Raw genomic sequence first — 25342 nt, 5'->3', positions numbered from 1 at the left:
CAGAGGAGAGAGCCGTACTCCATGAAGCTGCAGATGAAGGCCTTGTAGGAAGATAGGAGCTCAGGTGTGCCATGGAAGACTTTGCACGATGGAGGATCCCCAGTCGGAGTTTGGCTTTGGAGGCCAATTTTGAAATGTGGCTTGTTCAAGAGAGATCATGGCTGAGAGTGAGACACAATAGTCTGAGTGACTGGACCTTTTCAAGAGGGTTGTTGAGAAGGGATATGGAAGGGTTTGCAGTGCGGTCCTTTCGGAGAGAGAGAATGAGTGTAATGGATTTATTGGGATTGAAAGACATATTCCAAGTGTTTGATCAGTTTGTGATATTGTCAAGGTCTGATGAGAGGGAAGAAGCTGCCACCTGTCTGTCAAGATGACAAGGGACGTCACGGCAGAGAATGTAGTCATCAGCAAAGAGATGAAGGGGATTTTCCAGAGAGTCAGTGATATCATTGATGAAGATTAGGAATAATATGGGGCCTTGAACAGTGCTTTGGTGTACTCCAACCTTGACAGGGAGAGCGGATGAAAGGGTTCTGTTGAGAGCCACACATTGACTCCGAGGGTGGACGAAGTCAGCTACCCATGAGTGGAGTTGGCCTTGGATTCCACAGACAGACAGTTTACATTATGTATCTCACAGATAGGATGGATCTGCATCCGGACCTGAACCAAAATTTAATCGGTTTGTTCATGTCACCTAACCAACTCATTCACCAAGTTTTGTCATAATCCATCCATAACTTTTTGAGATATCATGCTGTATGTCACTTTTGGCTACACATATACCTTTAAACAATGGACAGATACCTATAAACAACATAGACTACCTCTCAACTTTAAACAATCAACATATACCTATAAACAATAGACATATACCTTTAAACAATGGACATATACCAAAAAAACATAGAATACCTATAAACTTTAAACAATGGACATATACCTATAAACAATCAACATATACCTATAAACAATCGACATATACCGATAAACAATGGACATAAACCTATAAACAGCATAGAATACCTATAAACTTTAAACAATCAACATATACCTATAAACAACAGAGAATACCTATAAACTTTAAACAATCAACATATACCTAGAAACAATCGACAGATACCTATAAACAACATAGAATACCTATAAACTTTAAACAATCAACATATACCTATAAACAATCAACATATACCTATAAACAATCGACATATACCTATAAACAATAGACAAATACCTTTAAACAATGGACATATACCAAAAAAACATAGAATACATATAAACTTTAAACAATGGACATATAGCTATAAACAATCAACATATACCTATAAACAATCGACATATACCGATAAATGGACATAAACCTATAAACAAGGACATAAACCCTATAAACAGCATAGAATACCGATAAACTTTAAACAATCAACATATACCTATAAACAACATAGAATACCTATAGACTTTAAACAATTAACATATACCTATAAACAATCAACATATACCTATAAACAATCGACATATACCTATAAACAATGGACATATACCAATAAACAACATAGAATACGTATAAACTTTAAACAATCAACATATACCTATAAACAATCGACATATATCTATAAACAATGGACATATACCTTTAGACAATGGACATATACCTTTAGATAATGGACATACATCTTTAAACAATGGACATATACCTTTAAACAATGGACATATACCTTTAAACAATGGACATAAACCTTTAAACAATGGACATATTCCAATAAAACTGTGAAATAAATAGTATAAGATATACAAACCTGGTTGTTGATGAGCACTTGAACAAGAAAGTGGGCAAGTGGTTGTTTTTCTGGGTCGTTGATGCAACAGTAGTGGTTGCTTTGAAAACAAGGTAAACTGTTTCCAGGTTTGTTATTATTGTTGTTGTTTTTATTAGTTTTCCCTCTGTGCTGTTATTTAGTGGTTTTGTCCAAACTTGTACAAACACCAGAATCAATACCATGCACATGCCGTTGCAGAAGGTGCGAGTAAAATGTGGAGCTTTGCCACAGAAGATCATGACAGCCTTTGTAAGTATTGTTACGTGGAAAGAGGGTTGGGGGGGGGGATCCTGTAGACTAGTATGGACTGTGTGCTCGAGTAGTTTATATTTATTCTTGAAGTCAGGATCTGTCAGCGGCAAGTCGTATGTAATATGTGCACTGAGGGGTCGGTGATTGTAAACAAGAGAGCAGAATAGGGTGCAATTGTGTCGTATGAAATCTCCCTCCTGCACAGGTGAGGTCAGGTGGGGTACTTGTGATATTTAGCACCAAAGTACACGGAAAGAGTTTATAAATTGACATGAACAGGGCCGTTTGGCCTAAAGACGGGGGGCCAGGATGGCGTAGTGAGCCGTGGATCCCTGGAGAGGGGCGGAACAATTTTGTGAAAGATGGCGCCGCCACAGACAACGGACAGCTCCTGCGAGGACCCGCTGCCCATGAAGACGGTCCCAAAGATGATAAAGGTTGTGTCCGTGTATGCGCATGGCAGTTGGACTTGGATCTTTGTGAGAACGACATCTCTCTCTCTCTCTCTCTCTCTCTCTCTCTCTCTCTCTCTTTTTCTCTTTCTCTTTCTCTCTCTCTCTCTCTCTCTCTCTCTCTCTCTCTCTCTCTCTCTCTCTCTCTCTCTCTCTCTCTCTCTCTCTCTCTCTCTCTCTCTCTCTCTCTCTCTCTCTCTCTCTCTCTCTCTCTCTCTCTCTCTCTCTCTCTCTCTCTCTCTCTCTCTCTCTCTCTCTCTCTCTCTCTCTCTCTCTCTCTCTCTCTCCTACCTCATCGCTCCAGGAGGTGGATCTTTTATGAAAATCGGACGGCTCGCTATCGCTCCTCGTCACCATTCTCTCCCTCCCCGAGCCGCACGTCGCCCTGTGTCACACAAACCCACATGACCACACCACCTACAGCAACATCAGCTCGTGTCTCCCTGAAGTCCTCGCCTGTGTTTTCCCTTTGTTCGGTTGTGTCGGGTCGCGATTTGTTTTGGCGCTTTCGGTCGTCATGTGTTTCATGATTATTAATTCACAATAACTTTGCGTCTTTGCTTCTCCATTTGTCTGTCTTTGTGTACCAGAGCCACCACGGTGTTGTTGTTTCGTCCATCCCAGTGGCGGTATCATTTTATAATAAACCACTGATTTGATAAGAAGCGTCTCTCTGCCATTTGTTTTCCCGCGCGAAGGACCGCCGGTTTGGGCTTCACTTTGGGCGATTCCTGGGGATCGTGGGTAATTAAAAGAACGCAGTGTGATTTCGGTAAAACATCGTTACGGTGATTCGCGGAACTCTTTGTACGTGCCATACTCTTTGTATGTGCCATACTCTTTGTACGTGCCATACTCTTTGTATGTGCCATACTCTTTGTACGTGCCATACTCTTTGTACGTGCCATACTCTTTGTACGTGCCATACTCTTTGTACGTGCCATACTCTTTGTACGTGCCATACTCTTTGTACGTGCCATACTCTTTGTACGTGCCATACTCTTTGTACGTGCCATACTCTTTGTACGTGCCATACTCTTTGTAAGTGCCATACTCTTTGTACGTTCCATACTCTTTGTACGTGCCATACTCTTTGTACGTGTCATACTCTTTGTATGTGTCATACTCTTTGTACTTGCCCTACTCTCCGAGAGCGCCTGCGGTGGCCGGGTGTCTGACGCGATAGTGTCTACCAGAGTCGTCGTCGTGTACAGAGTGAGTCATAAGTCATTCAAGATCAGAGAGAACGTGAAGACGCGTTAACCTGTGCTGTGGTACTGATGGTGGGCACTCCCATGTTCTTGGCACTGAGAATTCCACGATGTGAATGTAAATGTGATGGAACATTAACAAGGAGCTGATCCGCTCGATCCGCGGCCTATTGGGTTCCACGAGGAGCGTGCCTGTGTCATGTGAAAGCGGAAAGTTGAACGGTTTTTCAAATATCACGTGCGCAAGCCAAGTTACCGAGATGGTTGCCATGGCAACATAATTCATCCAATCACAGCCGTGATTTAATTAGGTTGAGATCACGTCATGAGGAATATATATCTGTAAAATGAATGAGAAATGTTCGACAGTTTTTGAAATATCGCGGACACAAACGAACATGGACGGATGATGGGGCATGGAGGGATGATGGGCATGGATGGATGATGGGACATGGAGGGATGATGGGACATGGAGGGATGATGGGACATGGACGGATGATGGGGCATGGAGGGATGATGGGACATGGAGGGATGATGGGCATGGATGGATGATGGGACATGGATGGATGATGTGACATGGACGGATGATGGGACATGGATGGATAATGGGACATGGACGGATGATGTGACATGGACGGATGATGGGTCGGTCGCTCGGTTAGATGGAGCTCATTTTAATGTCCCTCGTTTCCGACCTTGTCGGAGGGGCGGGGAACAATAAGTACAGGTGTATGGGTGTCTATAATAGTACAGGTGTGTGCGTCTCTATAATAGTACAGGTGTGTGGGTCACTATAATAGTACAGGTGTGTGGGTCTCTATAATAGTACAGGTGTGTGGGTCTCTATAATAGTGCAGGTGTATGGGTTTCTATAATAGTACAGGTGTGTGGGTCTCTAAAATAGTACAGGTGTGTGGGTCTCTATAATAGTACAGGTGTGTGGGTCTCTGTAATAGTACAGGTGTGTGGGTCTCTATAATAGTTCAGGTGTGTGGGTCTATAATAGTACAGGTGTGTGGGTCTCTATAATAGCACAGGTGTGTGGGTCTCCATAATAGTACAGGTGTGTGGATCTCTATAATAGTACAGGTGTGTGGGTCTCTATAATAGTACAGGTGTGTAGGTCTCTATAATAGTACAGGTGTATGGTGTCTATAATAGTACAGGTGTGTGGGTCTCCATAATAGTACAGGTGTGTGGATCTCTATAATAGTACAGGTGTGTGGGTCTCTATAATAGTACAGGTGTGTAGGTCTCTATAATAGTACAGGTGTATGGGTGTCTATAATAGTACAGGTGTGTGGGTCTCTATAATAGTACAGGTGTTTGGGTGTCTACATACATTCCATACATATACATATTGTTGTGGATCCCGCCACTCCGGCGTGCGGGCGACTGCCTTTAGCTAATTTGCGGCCGCACGCGCCCACCGAACGTGGGAATCCAGTCGCAGCTTTTCGGATCAACGCCAAAACCCAGCTACGGGTGTTGTTAACCACACCATAAATCAGCCAACTCTTCTGTCTACGCGCGACAGGGTTGATCGCCGAATTGTCGATGCACCTAATTATTCGCGCAGACAGAAATGCCGGGGATTTACATCTCAACGGAGCCTGCACGAAAATGGGGCTGCCGTGGGCGCTTTCACCCCAAATCAGCGCCCTCCCCTCGTTCACCTTTGAACCTTTACCCAGGCTGGATCCGCCCCTCCTCCTTCCCGGCGCGGGGGGGGGGGGAATCCCAGGCGTGATCGGGATGTCTCTCTTCTGAGCATCTTGTTTTTTAACCGTTGCTTTTGTTAACCTCCGCCATCGAAGATCGGAGGTTACTGTTTTCACCCCATTCTGTTTGTTTGTTTGTTTGTGAACAGTATTACGGAAAAACTCCTCGACGGATTTCGACGAAACTTGGTGGAGGGATCAGGTATGGTCCAAGGATCATGCCATTAGATTTTGGACTTGGTCCAAAATCCAATATGGCCGCTATGGCGGCCATTTTGAAAAAATATTTGAATTTTTTTTTTTTGCATTTCTACATGTTTTAAGTGATTTCCAACCCCCCCCTCCAAAAAAAATTGCTAGAGAAAAAAAAATTTTGCAACTTTTTTTTCAACAAAATTTCGAATTTGTTTTGCATTTCTACATGTTATAAGTGATTTCCAACAAGAAACATGCCAAAATTATAATTGCGGCTGATTTTGGAACTTCAGGTGGATATACCCACGTAAAATCGATTTCTGTCTCAAGGAATCCAGTTATGACGAGTGAATTGAGTATGTAAAAGTTAAAAGTAAAAGGGAAAGTTGCAAACTATAACTCTGTGAGCACTGTTGACGTCAAATTGAATGAATAGGATATCAGGTTCACTTGAGTGACCGAGCAGTATTGGCGGCGGAGGTTTTGCACTCCACCGAGTGCTCCCCCTCTAGTTCTCGGGTGTTTTTGGTTGTAGAGGAGGGTCGCTGTGTTGTGGAGATTGACGAGGTTGTTGAGATGTCGTGGTTGCAGTGTGGTTGGCGCTGTAGTGGGGATGGCGTGGTTGTTGAGATGTCGTTGTGGTGGTGGAGGTGGCTTCGTTGTAGAGATGTTGTTGAGGAGTGGTGTGTTTGTTTGAAATTAAAGACAGAAAAGAATAATGGCTTACTCGAAGATGCACAGCCCAGCACACGAATAATGCCCTTTAGATATTGGTGGGGAAATCTAATCTGGACACACACTTATCGACATAACTGATCTTCGGGGAACCTGAATGGCGTTCTGTGAATTTCCACAACCGTAACAATATGTTCCTTACATCGGAGCATAAATTTAATACTTGTCAGGGGTAACACAACTGATGATGCCCCTATACACGACCTTTTTTTGCAGAACATGCGAGTTCGGATTTGTTTTGTGTACTTTGAGAAACTTCAGCCTTTATAATGTCTGACGTTTAAAACATGATGCAAGAGCGAGGCTCATGGAGAAGCAAGGTTAAATTGACAATGTGGGGGTAGTGGGGCAACAATCGGGCACAACTAGCAACAGGATAATGAAGAGCAACGGAAAAGGAAAGACAATATTATGGTTGTGTTTGAGAGGGTTAATGGGGGTTTTAAAGATAATGGGTCACGATAGGGGATGACCTCCATACCCATCCTAACCTGGTTTGATAAACATTTAAAAAAACTGATGTTCGTGTCTCAGTTTGCTCTCCTTCTCCCAGTGTCCGACCTACATCAGATCCCAGGAGTGAGGATTGAACCCTTGCGAGGCAGGACCGCTCCACGTACCCTCACCTCGACCTCAACACCCTCCGGCGAGACTGTCTCAACACGTGCCCTCACCTCGACCTCAACACCCTCCGGCAGGACTGTCTCAACACGTGCCCTCACCTCGACCTCAACACCCTCCGGCGGGACCGTCTCAACACGTGCCCTCACCTCGACCTCAACACCCTCCGGCGAGACTGTCTCAACACGTGCCCTCACCTCGACCTCAACACCCTCCGGCAGGACTGTCTCAACACGTGCCCTCACCTCGACCTCAACACCCTCCGGCGGGACTGTCTCGGTCGCAGCGGTGACCCTCGCATGCCACGGCTGGCGCAAGCCACGTGCTGACGTCCGTGGACAGTGCGTGCTGACGTCACGCTCGCGGTTCACCCTGGAGCTGCCATACCACCCCGACGTCGTGGCTCTCTGCAAGACAGTGAGGTCTCGTAGATATGGTGAGAAAAAACGCCGACGCCTTTAAACGGTCACGGTGCCGGTCGAGCGGTGGGACGTACAAATGACATTGAAGTTGTTCGGTCACATCAGATTCATTAATTAATTTTCATCTTGTGTTTTGTTTTTTTTTGTTTTTTTTGTCACGTGGATTTACCTTTGTAGATGTGACGACGAAGCAGTGGAACTTCTTGCTGGAAGACTACATGAGTTTGAGTAAGTTTTCAAAATTGGAATTTCCATTCGACGATTCCATGAATCCCTCTTCGTTTGGCCACATCGTCGATGCGCGGACAGAATCAGTGCAAAAGATTTAATGATTATTCTTCATTCTTCCTTAACGTTCATCAATGAGACGGGGAAAAAAAATTTGGGGGGAAAAATCATCCTTTTTAAAGAGTTATTGTTACTAAATGTTAATTAGTTCTCCAGATGAAGAAGACTGGTTAACGAGTCACACTCACCACCTCTTTAGTGCGGTGGATGAGGTAGATACTGCTGGGATGGATGTCGTCCATGAAATCTGCTTTCATCGGAACCTCGGCTTCGGATGCCAACCGTAGACAAGTCACCGGACACACACTCGACCGCCACCAGCCGTGGCTGCCTGTTGCCCTTTGGGTGTACCGTGTACCCTTTCAATAACCACAATGCTTCGAAACACGGTATTGAAATCGAAGAATCGGCTTGTCGTCGTCAACAAACCAACTCGTCCACTAAGTTTTGTGAAAACTCTTCCATAACTTTTTGAAACGACACGTGGTACACGTTGTTTTTTGGCCGCATCTCTCAATGTTGAAGAATCACGTTAAAAAATTAAATAATGTCTCGTGCCCGGATCCGGATCTTCATCAAAATCGAATCAATTCGTCCTTGTCAGACAACCAACCTGTCCACCAAGTTTCGACCGAATCCGTCCACAACTTGTTTTTTAGATATCCTTCTCACAGACTGGGGTGAAAACATGACCTTGGTCCACCTTCGGTGGTGGCGGAAGAAACAGTCTTCCACCTTCGGTGGTGGCGGAAGAAACAGACTTCCACCTTCGGTGGTGGCGGAAGAAACAGACTTCCACCTTCGGTGGTGGCGGAAGAAACAGACTTCCACCTTCGGTGGTGGTGGAAGAAACAGACTTTTTTCTTTTTTTTTGTATACCTTGTCGAGGTTCGTATGAGAGCGAACACACAACGCACACCAAGGGGGGCATGAGACAGGAGGGGAGGGAGTGGGAAGGACAAAACAGTGGGGAACAGAGACATTTGGAGATTGTGGAAGGGAGAGTGAGGGGACGGGGAACTTCGGGAATGGAAGATGGACATTACAGGGACTTTCAGGAAGGAAAGCAGGGAATTTGAAGGAGGTGGGATTGGGTGGATTATTGGGGGTAGAAAAGATCGAGGATTTGGATGGGGGATGATAAGAGGTGGTGGTGAACAGCTGTTTTGAAGGCCTGGAGGGAAGAATGGGAATGAATAGAGTGAGGGAGTTTATTCCAAAGGCGGGAAAAAAGAGGAATGAAAGAGTGAAGGTGAGCAGTGATTCGTGATTTTGGTACTTTTACCAGAAGGGGGTTGTTGGCGGACCTTGAGCGCCCTGCAGAAATGTGGTGGGGACAAATCGCAGAGAGAGCAGGGGGGGCGAGGCTGGAGAGGAGATGGTAGAAGAAAGAAAGACCACCGACCAACCTTCGGTGATTGAGTGAGAGGCCCCAAGACTCAGCTTCATTGCGGGAGATGCCAATGATAACTTCCACCTTCAGTGGTGGCGGAAGAAACAGACTTCCACGAAATGGTGAATTTCTTGGCTGATATATAATTCATTCATTCATTCATTCATTTTTACTTGTGACCAGTTGTGAACGCTTCAGTGGCTCGAATTAATCCTTCAACAGGTCACCACTTAGTGCCAGAATGATGAATTTCCCACTGAACAGTCACAGGAATCGAACCTACACCAGTGAGGACAATCCAACCAAGCTTGACGCACTCCAACGCCAAGCTCCTCTGGGATGTGGATGGAAATTGGAATATTTTCCTGATGGACGGCGACCATGGCATTGCATCAGAGTGATTACAGGGCCAGAGGGATATTGATGGACGAGTGTCCCTTCTTAATACACTCGCTCAAGGGAACATGTAAACCACCACCAAAAAATGCTTACGGAAGAAAGTTTAAAATGTAATGAACAGTTTTTAACAATGTCTGACTTTCTTTTCCCTCCATCCCTTCACCACCCGCTCCTCTGGCTTCCCCAGTGAAGCAAGCCTGCCAAAGTCACGCGTTTGAAATCGAACCTCTTCCCCAAGCTGTGGTCCAGGCATTCCTGCCTCAGTTTCAGAAATCTGAGATACACCGTGAACCCATCCCTGATGCGGACCTCTCGTCCGTGGATCAACAACTGACAAGGAGCTTGTTGCCCTTCCAGCGACAGGGAGTGAAGTTTGTAACGCACCCACAAACATGCTCGTCGATGGATAACAATGCATTCAACTTCACTTGTACTGTAGAAGGGGTTCCGTGAGGGATGAAGGATTCAACTTCACTTGTACTGTATGTAGAACGGGGTCCGTGAGGGATGAAGGATTCAACTTCTCTTGTCCTGTATGTAGAAGGAGGTCCATGAGGGATAAAGGATTCAGATTCACTTGTACTTGAATGATTAAAGATCTTCCCGTGATGTCCATTCCTTTTAACCTGTACGGGATATTTCATCCATTCGAACGTATGTGAGTGTACCGATCCTTTTGCTGTTCTTAGCTTTGCAGTGGCACGGGAAGGGAGGTTGCTCATTGCAGATGACATGGGCTTGGGCAAAATGCTCCAGGCGATCTGCGTGGCAGCTTATTATCGGCAGGACTGGCCACTTCTCGTGGTGGCACCCTCATCAGTTCAGCTCACCTGGGCACAGGTAGAGTGATTCTACAGTTCAGCTTTCGCTGTGTTTCATGTCATGGGATTTTGTTGTTGTTGTCGTCCACCACCCCTTTCTCACGACAATGTAGTTTCGAGTTGTGAGCACATTCTCCTGGTGATTCACAGCCAGGGCGCCACATCATTGAGTTTCCCATCCTTTGAGGGGGTGTTAAGCTGACTGTCATTTTTGTTCACATTGATTGGTGCTTGTTAAAGATCCCTCAGTGCCTTTCAAAAGCAATATGCCTTTGTGTGCAGGTGCCATGGCCAAATTCTAAATTCATACCTGAGCATTCAGGTGCACTGCACATCCTCCCTCACCTTAGTAATAACGTTACCAGCAGATCAAATCCATTGTTGAATCCCAGTTAAACATTCCTCCACCAGATACATCATATGCATTTGCTTCACCTCCCACACTCCCCTATTGTTCTTATTCCACTCCCACACTATCCTCTTGTTCTTCTCCCCCCCACACTACCCAATTGTTCTTATTCCACGCCCACTCTATCATATTGTTCTTATTCTGCTCCGACACTACCCTATTGTTCTTATTCCACTCCCACACCACCCTATTGTTTTTATTCTCCTCCCACACTACCCTATTGTTCTTATTCTCCTCCCAGACTACCCTATTGTTCTTATTCCCCTCCCACACTACCCAATTGTTCTTATTCCCCTCCCACACTACCCTATTGTTCTTATTCCACTCCCACACTATCCTGTTCTTATTCCCCTCCCACACGACCCAATTGTTCTTATTCCCCTCCCACACTACCCAGTTGTTCTTATTCCACTCCCACTCCATCATATTGTTCTTATTCTCCTCCCACACCATGCTATTCTTTTCCCTCCCACTCTCACATCCTCTTCATTTTTCCCTCTCACTCTCACGTCCTCTTCGTTTTCCCTCCCACTCTCACATCCTCTTTGTTTGCCCTCCCACTCTCACATCCTCTTTGTTTTCCCTCCCACTCTCACATCCTCTTCGTTTTCTTCAGGAAATTGAGAAATCCTTTTGAAATGTCTTCACATTCAGGCTTTTCGCCGCTGGTTCCCGGCGCTGGGTCCTCAGGAGGTGCAGGTGGTGATGAAGTGTCAGGACAAACCTGGGGCTGCAGTGATCACAGTCATCAGCTATGACATGCTGAGCCTCATGCACACTCACCTGGAAGAGCTGGCCTTCACCTTCATCATCATGGTTGGTCACGTCATCCGTTGTTTATATTTCATCTTGTCTGAACGTCGCCATCATGAAATGTTTGCCGTTTGTTCACTTTGTTGGTTTTCGGACCAGAGAATAGCCTTCGTTAGATCTGTCTCTTGGACATTTTCACCTCGTTTTGCTTGCAGGATGAATCTCACTTCCTCAAGAACATGGAGACGTTGCGCTGCAAGGCTGCATTGCCACTCATGAACGTAAGATTGCCCGTATGAGACGTACAAACACGCACACGCGGATGTTTCATCTTTCGATCCGTTACACTTGTGATTGATACCCTCGCTTCCCGTGAAAAAAAAATCTCAACTCAAGTTTGCTCACCCGGTCATCATTTAAATACCTTCATCCATCTACCGGACAAGTGGACTCGACAAGACAATGGACAAGTCAACACAGGTGTGTGGGATTTGAACATTGGATCCCGACATGATGAGCTGTCTGCTCAAATGGGAACTCTTATCGTTCCCTCCTTCCTACCTGTGGGCCTTTCTACCTTTGTTCACTTCCCCGAATCTCCACACCTGCTTCAAGGCTTCTGTTCTCGGAAGGATCTTGTTTGTTTTCCCAGTTTTCCGCATCCAGGTTTCACCTGTTTGTTGTGACCCCTTTGGTAATAATTGGGGGGCAGATCCATGATTTTCATGAGCTGCAGGTGCAAAAAGCCACGGAAGTGCACCTCTTCCAAGAGATCTTTGCAATTGCCACATCTCCACGACCGCTTGGTTATAAAAAAAAACAAGGAAAACGAGAGAAAATCCAGAACACGTGATTAAAATATCCTGAGAAGGATAGACATGAAGATGAATCCCGTTTAAAGTACACAAACCGACATTGAGAGGTACAGGTAGTCAAAGGTACTCTTTGACAAATTCTTCGCTCATACTTTCTGACCATCTCGCCTTTCGTGATGTGACACGTGATCAGTGTTGATGATGTTGAACACGTGATCAACATGAACGTTGTCCCTGTGGTGCATATTCCCGAGGGCCAAGCTGAAGAGCCGTGCTTCTCCGATGCTGCTGCAAAGGTGTGTCTGTAAACGGCGTATGCAGGACAATGTGCTTCACACAGGTAAGATACCGCACAGGTAATTTGTAAAAGAGTTCACCTTTGGAAATTCATCCCAGGAAGCGGCAACACACCGCTCACCCGGTGCATCCGGCAGTCGCTGTTCTGCAGCTGGCATTGAAGTCGAGAGGCCAGACCGTTCTCTCAACCCATTTCGAAAGAAGATGGTGAAGGAAGAGCACTCTGCCAGAAGAACTGCTTCTCTGTGATACTGTTGGGAATCTTCATCCCCACACCTTTCGAAAAAAAAAAAACGGGGGGGGGGTATTGGACTTCAGTCTGGTCTCCTCCTAAACGGTGTCTGTCTGTCCGTCCGTCACACTGTTTCCTCCTAAACGGTGTCTATCCGTCCGTGCATCACACTATCTCCTAAACGGCACTTCTGGCACACCATATGGCACACCAACTCCAAGAAGTGACTCAACCGAGGACGTTTTGCAGCAGCTTGTTTGATATGTCCCTGTTTCTCTGTTTTATTGCACCTACCTCCACCTCCCCCCCACCCCCACCACGCTCTTCGTACCCCGTGCCCTGAATTCGTACCTGCCCTCCTGTTTGTGACTCCTCTCTGTTTTCTGTTATTTTATGCATTCCATGTGTGTGCAACCATTGTTTGCAGAAAGCACGTCGCCTCCTGTTGCTGTCCAGCACACCTGCCATGTCCCGGCCCAGGGAACTGTACACTCAGCTGATGGCTCTTCGACCACAACTTTTCCCAAATTTCCATGAATTTGGCCTGCGGTACTGTGCCGCACGACAGGTGTGTGACTCCTATTATTCACACTTTCCCCAGTATGCTGTGCTGTGTGCTGCGTTTGGTGTTGTGAGTCATATTTTGGCTTGATAGGTGGGACTATAAGTGTTAGTAATCATGGAGTCTTGTTCAATGACTAATGCATTGTCTGTCTCTCAGACGTCTTTGGGCTGGGATTACTCTGGTTCTTCCCACACGACCGAGTTGCACGTTCTATTGGAGGAGACATTGTTACTCCGACGTCTCAAGGCAGAAGTCCTTGAGCAACTGCCTGCCAAGCAACGCAAGATGATTGTTGTCGAATCTTGCGTGGTGGACGCACAGACATGTTCAACTTTTGCTGCCAACTTGGTGAGTTTCGGCGTTCTTTTGTGCTCTTTGAGTGTCGTTGATTATCCCCGGTCAGTTCTGGTCGAATCGGCCCCACGGTACAGAGAGAGAGAGAGAGAGAGAGAGAGAGAGAGAGAGAGAGAGAGAGAGAGAGAGAGAGAGAGAGAGAGAGAGAGAGAGAGAGAGAGAGCAGATCGATCTCCCTGGATCGACCCAAAGACCCCTCACATCGAAGATGATGTGCTCCTGCCTTTGTGTGACCAGGACCGAGCAGTCTTCCATAATAGGTTTTATTATGTGCAGAGTCAGCCTGGCAGAGGTCGCAGGTGTCGTCAGTGGTGTCGTCGAGTCGATGTTTGTCCTATAAAAGCTGTGAGTGGTGTCCACAGCGGTAGTGTGAAAGGTGAACACGATCAGACGGGAGTAATTTCTCTGGGTCATCGATTGGTGGGGGCTTAGTGCCCAGTATATTGCTTGGGCCCAGGTTATGTCTTCCGGCACCGAAGGTGGAAGGAGGTTATGTTTTCACCCCTGTCTGTGTGTTTGTTTTTGGTGTTTTTTTTGTACACAATGTCGAGGCTCATATAAGAGCGAACACACAGAACAGAACACAACGCAGGAGACGAGGGACGGGATGGAAGCACAAAACAGTGGGGGAACAGAGACATAAGGAGATTTGTGGAATTAGATTTGGAGATCAGAGATACAGTGTAAACAAGATGGACACTACAGGGACTTTCAGGAAGGAAAGCAGGGAATTTGAGGGAGGTAGGTTTGGGGTGGATTAGCGAGGGTAGAAAAGCTCGAGGTTTTGGATGGAGGATGATAAGAGGTGGAGGTGAACAGCTGTTTTGAAGACCTGGAGGGAAGAGTGGGATTGAAGAGAGTGAGGAAGTTTGTTCCAAAGGCGGGAAAAAAGAGGAATGAAAGAGTGAAGGTGAACAGTGATTCGTGATTTTGGTAGTTTTAACAGAAGGGGGTTGCTGGCGGACCTTGAGCACCCTGCAGAAATATGGCGGCCGGGAGGGGGGTGGGAGCGGAAGAGGGCGAACCCAGAGAGGAGACGGTATAAGACAGAAAGACCACCGACCTGCCTGCGGTGAGAGAGATAGACCCAAAGACTCAGCCTCATGGCGGGAGATACCAATGATCCTAAATGCCTTGGTTTCCACAGCGTGAAGTCGAGGTAGGTGTGAGCAGTTGCACCATCCCCAGAGGGGAGAGCAGTACTCCATCAAGCTGCGGAAGAAAGCTTTATATGTGGTCAGGAGCTAAGGTGAGCCGAGGAAGGACTTTTCACGAAGTAGGATGCCCAGTCGGCGACTGGCGTTGGAGGGCAGCTTGGAGTTGTGGCTTTCCCAGGAAATATCATGGCAGATCGTGAGGCCCAAAAGCTTGAATGAAAGGACTTCTTCAAGGGGATTGTTGAGAAAGTAGATTGGGAGGGGGGAGGGTTCCAGACGGTCCTTTCGGAGAGACATCGTGAGAGTGTGAGATTTGTCAGGATTGAAAGACATGTTCCACGTGTTGGACCAGTTTGTGATTTTATCCAGATCTGCAGAGAGCAAAGAAGCTGCTGCTTGCTGGTCTGAGGGATGACAGATGGTACCGCAGAGGGTGGAGTCATCAGCAAAGATATAAAGAGGATTTTCCAGAGAGTCTGAGAGATCATTGATGAAAACCAGAAAAAGAACAAGGCCCAGAACGCTACCTTAAGGAACTCCAGCCTGGACAGGAAGAGGGGATGAGAGAACTCCATTGAGGGCCACACGTTGACTGTGACTGGAGAGGAAGTCTGCGAGCCATGAGAGGAGATGGCCTTGGATACTAGTCAGGGAGACGATGCAATCCCGTGGGATTTTGATGATTAGAAGATCCCACCTATATGAATGTGTTAAATAGGTACCAAAGAACATGAAAAACCATGTTGGCAATTTTGAAAGTGTTGCAGAGGGCAGCCATCTTGGATTTCAAAATGGCCGCCATTTTATGTCTATATTTGCCCTGAATGTGGATATGAATGTCGTAAAAAGCTGTTTTTTTGTTGTAAAATCTACATTTATCAAGACAAACAATTAGTGAAATACACATTTCTTGTGAACAGCTGAAATTCCGTTAAAATTTTCAGCCATATTCAGTTTCAAAATGGCCACCTTTATGGCTTATTCTTGAATAGATGTATATATTATCATTTCAGTGACAGTGACGCGTTTAACATGCTTCATAAGATCACCCCTATATGAATGTTATATTGGTTCCAAAGAACATGAAAAGCCATATTTACAGTTTTCGTGTTGCAGAGGGCATCCATCTTTCATTTCAAAATGGACGTATTAAGGCCTATTGTTGCTATAAGGCCATGAATGTTCTATGAGGTTAGGCTAAGTTTAGTAGTTGAACATACACTTATCAAGTCAAGGAATGAATATATGAAAATTCAAAATGACCACCAATATGACATCAATATTTCATCCTTTTGAGTCAATGATACATTGTCCATCTGACATGCTAGTTGTGTGGTTGGTTGCCAGAGTTTATTGCCTGCTCCAATCCTTGTGGAAGTTACAATAACTCATCTTCACTATCACTATCCTCCTCTTCATCATCTGACAGAACTGTGTCTTCTGAGTTGTCACATGATTCTGAGTCCTCAATGGAGCTACAAAGATCTGTGCAATTCAATCCATTCCTTCTGCATTTGCAGCGATTACTTGAACATCGTGTCTTTGCACAGGAACATTTCACCAGATCAATTACTGCTTGCGGAGCAGGCGGCAAGGTTGTCATGACTGGTTTATATCGGCCATCTACCAAATTCCAACCACATTCCAGCGGTTCTGGCAGGTCTGGATTTGCAATGATGTCATTATTCCAAATCATGACCTGGTAGTGCGCTCTCAAGATGGCATTACGCAGCGCAGCTTGGGTTGGAGGTAAACCTTCTGATTGAGCTTGCTTCTTCTTGAATATCCACCACCTTACATCAGCTACATTCAACAGCTCTGTGTTAGGGAGATACAACTTGCATACAAATGATTCAATTGCAGCAAACAAAGTGTTCGGTAGTTCATCTGTTGTTCCTAGCTGTACAAGGGCATTTACTATCTCATCAGTTGGATCAAGTTCCTTTAGTACTTTCCAGAATTTATTCTTTCCTATTCCAGCAAATTTTCCTGTGACATCTGCTCCTGATAGTGCATGAAATCCCGGTAGAGCTGCAGCTTTCCTTGGACCCAAGGCACTGTAAATGGACTCAAGGGATATCGCCCTATGTTTTTGACCAGCCCCTGTGACAAAGGAAGTGTTTGGACATAAACTGGGGTATCGTCTGATGGCAAGTACAAGCACATCGGTGTCTGGTGAGTGGATGTCTAGAGAGGTAACACCATTTACAGAAGCATCAATGGAATGCAGAATGAGTTTGGTGTCTGCTTCTTCTTGACTACTTGAGAGGTCAACTACTGCTCTATGTGTAGCTCTTGCCTTATTCCGCCAGGCAACCACAAGGGACTTGCCCATTGTTACATCATGTTGCAGTATCTTTTCAGCCAAATAGGCGGTCAATGCATCTTTCGTTGACACATGGGCAAGCAACTGCTGCATGCTTAGTTTGCCAATTGATGTGGAATCAGTGATATGATACGCCACTGCCCTGTTTCCACCCAAACGTCTCTCACGGGTTGAAGCTTTCAGAGATTCTCCAGTGTCATAACGGTCAAACACCAAATGTACCTCGTCGTAGTCACCATACTTCTTCCAGTGGCGTCCAATAAAGTGGTTTGCTCGGTCATGACAGGTTTTGACGCATTCTGGTTTGTCCAATGTTTGTAAATCAGCCATTGCATCGATGACAGCAACACACTTATAGTTGACTCCAGCTTGATCAACTCTTTGGTTATTATTTTCCTGGGGCACTGCTTCAACCTTTGGCAGGTTTTCTAGTATCAACATCAGGTCACTCTTCGATGTGGTGTGAAGGAGCGAACCATCAGCTGCAAACAACGACCTCGGGACTACAGAAAATTCATAGGTACCGACAGCTTGCTTAAGGTCAATATCTCTTGCTTTGGATACCACGAGTAAACGGGCAAACATGCCCGATCTTCCTGGAGTTCCACAATTTTGTCTTCGCTTTTTGTCTGAGTTTTCATCGCAATATACGGCATTTTTAAACACCTTGTAGCTGGGCGACAAATGCCGCCTACCGTCCCTGAGTGCAAAATTAAGCGGGCGACAGATGCCGCCTTCCGTCCCCAATGGGTTAAGTAACATGAGCATTTGTAGTTTAGATTGCATCTGTTTTGTGAAATTAGGTTTTTATCATTGTGTTAACTTACATTATCTATGTGCGACACATGTTCTCTATATTTATATATTCAACATAAACAGTGAAGTCATGTAAACTTACCATCAAGTTAGATGTTTGTTGGCTTGTTGAAATCACAATAAACGCCAGTAAACGTCTGTCCAATAACATGTGTTGATTGTCAGATAAAGGCAGCCTGTACCCTAAATGTCGCCCTCTGCAAGACGTGTTCACTTACAGATACCCAGTTGCGCCACATTTCAGAACTTGGAAAAGGAAGTCCATTATGAAAAAATATAGCCCGGGTAGTAATGTCCAGACCTATGTTTTTGTTGAAAACCTAGAAACGTATGCCCTAAATACAATTAGCCATGAGTGATTTTACGCAATATGTGAAATTGCAAGCCAATCACGGCAGCTATTTTAAATAGGGGGCATACCAAATTGCAATAAGTAAGTGTGTGTATTTTGAATTGTTGTCTAACATGAAACTCTATTCCTCTTGTATAACCTTAGGTCCGAACTGCGTATTTTTCCATCCAAAAAATCCTGAGACAGTTAAAGCTCATATTTTAAATAAAATATCAAATTTGGCAACCATTTTGAAAAACAAAATGACTGCCATTCATTTATGTTCCACTGGCAAATCCAAGTGCGCCTCTTTACAACACATTAAGCATCAAAGCAGGATAGAAACTACCAAAGTAAGCTTTGTATGATGTTCAAAAGTTCCGTTAAGGTAAAAAAGAAAGAAATTGAAATCCAAGATGGCCGCCATCTGCAACACTTCCAATTTTGCCAACATGGATTTTCTTACTCCTTGGGACCGAAATAGTCTACCGAGGTAGGTGGCATGTTCTAATCATTTAAATCCCACGGTCTTTATCTCACAACATAGTCCCCCTGACTATACCATAGGAAGAGAGTTTGGTAAGCACGGCAGGGTGCCAGACCGTGTCAAAAGACCGTGATATGTCCAGGGATACGGCTTGGATTTCATGTCTGGCATTGAGGACCTCCATCCATTGTTGGGAGAGCAGAAGCAACATATCCACGGTAGAGTGACCTGGTCTGAAACCAAATTGATGGTCGGAAATCAAGTCGTTGGAGAAGAGGAAGGATTTAATGTCTGAAGCGATGATGGATTTCATAACCTTGCTGATGATTGGGAGAAGGCTGATTGGTCTGTAGTTGCAGGGATCTGTTTTTGCACCTTTTTATGCAGGGCAGTAATGTTTGCTGATTTCCAAGCAGATGACAGATGACCTTGAGCAAATGAGGGTCAATGGAACAGAGAGAGGGTGAGCAAGAGCAAGGAGCAGGTTTTTAGATCATGAGGGCTCATGCCATCTGGACTGGTTGCAGAATTTGAGTCGAGTTCTTACGCCTTGAAATGGTGTTTGACACCTTGATAAAGGTGATGGTGTTTGACGCTATCAACTTTGTCAAGGTGTGAGAAGGACGTTTGATACCTTGACAGCAAGCTTAAAACCTTGTCAGGAGAAAAGGGCACAGAGTCCAGGGACATGTGGTTGCGACTGGGTAAGGTGGGTAGAGAAATCGATGGGTTTTGGACACAAGATTTAGATACAAACACCGAGTTTAGGCATTCAGCCTTTTCACGTTCGGTATCAGCAGTGCGGCCATTTGAGGTAAGGGAGGGGATGGAGGGGAACATACACCAGAAACAGATTTGATTAGACGCCACCAGGATTTGGAGGAGGGAGAGAGGTTTGAGAGTTCAGACTTGAGATGAGAAAGATGTTTTTTTCTGGCTCTCCTGAGGGTAGATACACACTTATTCTGAGCTTTATGGAAGGAACTGAGATTGCCTGCAGTTGGATTAGCCTTTCATGAGGCGAAGGCAAGTTGTTTCAGGACAACAGCCTCGCCACAAGTTTCAATGTACCTTGGGCGGGAGGAAGGGTAGAACAACTGAAGACAAGATGGGCATGAGGGAGAGCAAGTTTCATTGAAAGAATTCCCAGAATGAGTTGATGTCAGAAAAAGTAACGATTGGAGACCAGTCTCGAAGTTTGATGGCTGCCTGGAGACCCTGCCAGTCGGCTTGAGTGAAATGCCAGACTCGACAGCGGTGAGGTGGTTCTCTGATAATAGCCAGAGAGATGTCCACTTTGAAAAGGATGTGGTCAGAAGAACCGATTGGAGCGGAGAAAGAGAAGCAGATATTTTCAGGAAAATTTTACAAAATCAAATCCAGAAGAGATGGAGTACCATTGGTTGAGATCCGGGTCGGGAAATTGACTGATTGAGTCAGTCACATTGAGTTGCAGAAGTCTTGCTGAAGTGCCATGACAGGTGAGAGAGGTACCCACACCTTGCCAACTGGCATGATGACAATTGAAGTCACCACATTTGAGGAAGAGAGAGTTCGGATGAGAGGACAGAAGTTGGTCCATGTTTTCAGAGAGAGAGATGTAAATGGAGTCATCACTGTTTGGTGGACGGTACAGTACACATATAAACATGAGTTGGAACTGGAGGGGAAGCCGCAGCCAGAGGTATTCCTGGGGGAGGGAGGGCGGTGCATGGAAAGTGAGGAATAGAGTGTTTGATGAAGAGAGCAACTCCACGGTTTTCTGAGAGTAGTACAAGCCAGATGGAACCACTCGCCACACCTCGTGCATCAGACGGAACCCCTTTGTGGCCCTGGAGCAAGTGATGTGAATTTTACATGTTGGACAAATGTGTACGCTGCTGGGCCGCGGGCTAGTTTCTCTGTCCCTGATTAGGAGGAGAAGAGGGAGGACTGCTGGAGGGAGATCACTCTCCAAAGAGGAAAAAACTGTTTGTGTTTGTGTGTGACGGGTTCGTGTAAAAGATGAGAGGGAGTGGGCCGGTCCATCTGGACAAATCTGTGCTCTGACTGTGGCCGCGCTGCCCTGACGAATCCGGGCAGCAGGGAAGAGTGGGGAAGATTTGGTCCCTGCCCTGTCTTGCATTTGTGGGGACGGGGGGGGGGGGGAGTACAGGCTCCGTGAAGAGCAATCCCCGAGAGTTGTGTTCGATTGTTTCAAAGATCTCTGATTGTTTTGTTGTTTGCCGTTTGTCCATATTTTCCATTTTGTAAATTATCTTCTTATTGCCCACAATGCACAGGGAAATGAATCATCGCTGGTGTTGTTCAACATAACTGCCGAGGCCAATGTGTCTCCAGTCAAGTAAGCAAGGCCTGGGCCTGTTTTCTTCATTTTTAACATAATTTCTGTTTCGAACAGCAGGTTCGGTCACAGTGGATCAATTCACTGGTGTTATCGAACGGGGGTCGATTTTATCCCATTTTCAAAGGCCAATAAGACAGTTGGGTGAACCAGACTGGACACCTTAATGGTGGTGTTACAAAAAATACACCTCCGTTTGTTTAAAAGTAATTATGACACTCACACTTTGTACAATTATGCAAATTGCATGCACAACATTGCAGACCCTCACGAGGACTTGTTTCATGCGGTGTTCGTGTGGTTTTGTGTTGTACGTATTGTTGCGTTGAAGGTGGGGATCCATTGCCAGAACGTGGTGAGTGTTACGTGGTCCGTGTGTTTCGACTCGGTGAGATTGCCATGAAACAGGGACCTGTCACAGTTCGTCACTTTGCTACACGTGACACTGAGCAGGCAGCGTTATGTAATTTATAAACAGGACAGTCAGGGTTAAAACATTTGCATAAACATTTCTTGTTTTGTGGGCGGGGCCAGGTGAGGACTTCCCATCGCAAAGAGGTACACCTGTCACACACTTCAAAAAGGCCTTTAAGGAGCAAAAAAAATAATGATTTTTTTTTTCTGCTTCATCATCCTCCCAATCACTGACAGGCCAATGCTGCAGGAGAAGCAAAGTGTTCTGGGTGAAGCAGGCTTCACTGGACGTGACATTTTGACTTCTTCCCAGTGTGCGGTGAGTGGAAACTCAGTGGTACCACCTCCTTACTGTCACTTCATGGCTTGTACCTCTGTTGTGGTTCATTTTTTTTTTTTAATTCTCCAAGGACCCGGAAGAACAGAGCATGGTGGAATTGCTTGAGCACTCATCGTCAGAGCATGATATGCATGAGAACTCAGTTAACCCTGCATCGAGCAGCCTTGAAGCTGCTTTTTCCCATCATGACAGTTGGGATGAGGGACGTGATAGCCGCAAGGTGCTCACAGAAAATGTTCCAAATGTCTCAACATCGAGCACTGAAGCTGCTTTTTCCCATCATGACAGTTGGGATGAGGGACGTGATGATGGAAAAGTGCTCACTGGCAACGTAACGAAGAGCAACAAAGCTCTTTCTGCCCACAGTGGAAGTAAAAAGCGAAAAATCGATGATACGCCTGTAACGAAATGACTGAACAGTGGAAGTTTAGTTTGTTGGAAGTTTTAAAATATATCAAAACAAACAGGACATAATAAATAATAATAATAACACCGAAGCTGTTAGTAACACTTATAACACTTATGTATGTTGGAAGCAACCTTCGTCCATTCCATGGACCCGGCATTGTGTGGACAAAAGGAATTTGTACATTCTCTTAATCTATTTCAACACACAAAGATTACAGGGATTTCTCCCACAAGGGTTGGAGGTCATGACTCCAATGGTGGGTGATGTCGGACAACTCTGCTGCAGCCAATCGGAGCCAAGATAGCGGTGACGGAATCGACCAATGGGAGTTCGCAATCTGATCGACGTCCCGGACGCAGAACCAATCGGTGTCGCGTTTACTTGGACTTGCTTATGAAAGCACGTGTGATCATTGTTTCTGGTTTCTTTGCTGTGAATCACCTTGAGAAGTACAGCACGAAAAGCTTCGGTGTTATTATCATTGTTATTATCATTATTATTATTATTTTATTCTGTCGTGTTTGTTTTCATGTATTTTAAAATTCTGCAGGACCAACCATCCATTCATTTGTTGGAAGTTTTGCTTTGAAATTTAATAAAGAAATCACACTTATTGTGGAGTTCTTTGTGTAACCTGATTAATAAAGCGTTTGTTTGGGGGTTTTGTGCAGTTTTGTGAGCGTGTGACCTTCCACAGCCAATCACAGAGTCACAAAGGCAACACGTGACTGCCTCCACTCAAATTCACCCGTGTTGTATTTTCTGCCAAATTGTGACAAATGGATGTCGAGTGGAAATCAGACTGAGAGCACAAGTGGACACTCCAGCCGATCATGACCTCCGGACAGAACGAACGCCTTGGATGTTGAGTGCACATCTCATTTGAAGATGGCAAAAACAAAACAAGTAATCTTCTTCTCTTCTTCTTCTTCTTCTTCTTCTTCTTCTTCTTCTTCTTCTTCTTCTTCTTCTTCTTCTTCTTCTTCTTCTTCTTCTCTGAACAGAGTGTCATGGGCACGTGACTGAGGTTCATGCGTACATTGAAATCAGTGTCCATGAATCCATTGCATTGTAGTCGTGTTTGTAGATAATCTATCCAAGATGGAGGAATTAAAGGGTCGGGAGGTAAATCACCTTTATGGAAGTGCATTGTTTTAATTTCCCCCTCCGCAATCCGACATTCCCAAAACGTTTAGGAAGGCAATTGTTACACTCACACAAATCACCAAGAACCCCTCGTGTTGATTATTGATGAACAGGAGCATCTTCTTTTCACGGCCACAATTATTCCCTCGTTATTTTGGGGTTGGCCAGGAGACTTTTTTTTGTCCAAGCCCTTCACGAACAGGCTGGCCGCTCGACTAAGCACTTAGGGCATGCATTTGTAATTTGTTAGTGTTGTCGGCGATAGCTCTCCTACTCTCCGCAAAGGACACCGTGTGATCTTCAACGTCCACCAACTCATGAGCAACCGAAGGTCTTATTGGGCCGCGAGGTTGTAGATGTTAAAGATAAACGAGGTTTACTCTTCAGTCTCCACGAAGTCACAGCCTTTGTTTGGAAACGAACTGAAGAGGAAACTTTTTTAGAACTTTTTTCTAAAAAAAGAAGAAGAAACGAAGAAGAAACGAACTTTTTATATGTGGGATCAAAATGCTTTTTCCCAAATAACCCCCCTCCCTGTTTTACCAGATATCCCCCCTCCCTGTTTTACCAAATAACCCCCCTCCCTGTTTTACCAAATAACCCCCATTTTGTACACAGGATTTTGCATGAAAGACTGAACCTATTTCCCTGTAAGGTGCAGATTCTGCAGGAATTAGAACCAAATGACGGATCCAAACACAAGGTGGAAATGCTCAATCACGCAGACGATGAACAAGATGACCTGATAAAGGTCATGTTCACAGACGAAGCTTGCTTTCATGTATCAGGGAAGGTCAACCGGCACAATGTGAGGATCTGGGGCTCTGAAAACCTCCTTGTGGTCATTGAACACATTCCAAAGGTCAACATGTGGTGTGGCCTTCTCTATGACCGCTTGGTGGGTCCGTTTATCTTTGTAGAGGATACGGTGACCTCAACCATTTACATGAACATGTTGGAAGGATTCGCCTTCCCACAGATTGAAGACCTGCAACATGATATCAACAGGACGGTGCTCCCCCTCATTGGGCTTTAATTGTTCGAGCCGTCCTTGATGAAAAATTTCCAGGTCGTTGGCTTGGCCAAGACAGACCAACCCGCCTGGCCCCACGATCACCAGACATCACCACCCCTTGATTTTTGTTTTCTGTGGGAGTTTGTCACAGATGTTGTCTTCAACACCAAGGTGGCAAACCTGCAGGATCTTCGTTCTCGGATCACAGCTGCGGGCGCACTGGTGGCCACAAACATGCTGAGATGAACACTGGAAGTACTCATGTACCGCCTTGATGTCCTGCACACATTGAAGTGCATTGATGGTGTGCACAAAACTTTATGAGTTTCTGGATCATACAAACCAAAGTGCATTGTTGGATCATTTCTTCTTCTTCTTTCGGCTGCTCCCGTTAGGAGTCGCCACAGCGGATCATCCGTATGATCCGCATAGTGATTTGGCACATGTTTTACGCCGGATGCCCTTCCTGACGCAACCCTGGTCGCCTCTTACGACACAGGGATATGGTACACCAATTTTAACCGGGGTATACACCGGGCCCAGTATACTGGTACTCATTTCGCCGACCTCGGAAGGATGACAGGCTGAGTCAACCCCCTGGTGTATTAATTCAGTGGCCCAACGGGGCTTGAACTCAGGACCTTTTGGATCCCAAGCTGCTGCCCAAACCACTGCGCCAACACCAGGCAACACCAACACCAGGATCATTCGTGGTTCGAAAATTATTTACAACCAAAGTTGTCTGGGTCTTTTTGGAACACCCGATGTATCCCCACGATAATTCACTTTCAAGAGTTTGTTT

General features: G+C 45.4%; 1 protein-coding gene across 1 annotated transcript in view; it reads left to right on the top strand.

Moving 5' to 3' along the window:
- The window catches only part of LOC147006316 (SNF2 related chromatin remodeling annealing helicase 1-like), a 44866-nt gene extending 21816 nt beyond the window's left edge, over nt 1–23050 (top strand). Inside the window, exons 3-14 of the mRNA XM_085869064.1 lie at nt 2019–2069; nt 6940–7443; nt 7607–7657; nt 9697–9880; nt 10199–10349; nt 11394–11555; nt 11708–11773; nt 13264–13404; nt 13558–13749; nt 21155–21216; nt 21868–21949; nt 22041–23050. Of these exons, the coding sequence (XP_085725190.1) occupies nt 2019–2069; nt 6940–7443; nt 7607–7657; nt 9697–9880; nt 10199–10349; nt 11394–11555; nt 11708–11773; nt 13264–13404; nt 13558–13749; nt 21155–21216; nt 21868–21949; nt 22041–22382 (1988 nt within the window). The 3' untranslated portion in view covers nt 22383–23050. The remainder of the gene's footprint in view (nt 1–2018; nt 2070–6939; nt 7444–7606; nt 7658–9696; nt 9881–10198; nt 10350–11393; nt 11556–11707; nt 11774–13263; nt 13405–13557; nt 13750–21154; nt 21217–21867; nt 21950–22040) is intronic.
- Nucleotides 23051–25342: the final 2292 nt, after the last annotated feature.

The sequence above is a fragment of the Eptatretus burgeri genome, unplaced genomic scaffold (genome assembly GCF_056783735.1).
Source record: "Eptatretus burgeri isolate ZD-2024b unplaced genomic scaffold, Ebu_testis_v1 Ebu_testis_scaffold_3190, whole genome shotgun sequence".
In the NCBI taxonomy this organism is placed as follows: Eukaryota; Metazoa; Chordata; class Myxini; order Myxiniformes; family Myxinidae; genus Eptatretus; species Eptatretus burgeri.
Note: the sequence above shows the minus strand (reverse complement) of the source record. Positions and strands in the feature narration are given on the sequence as shown.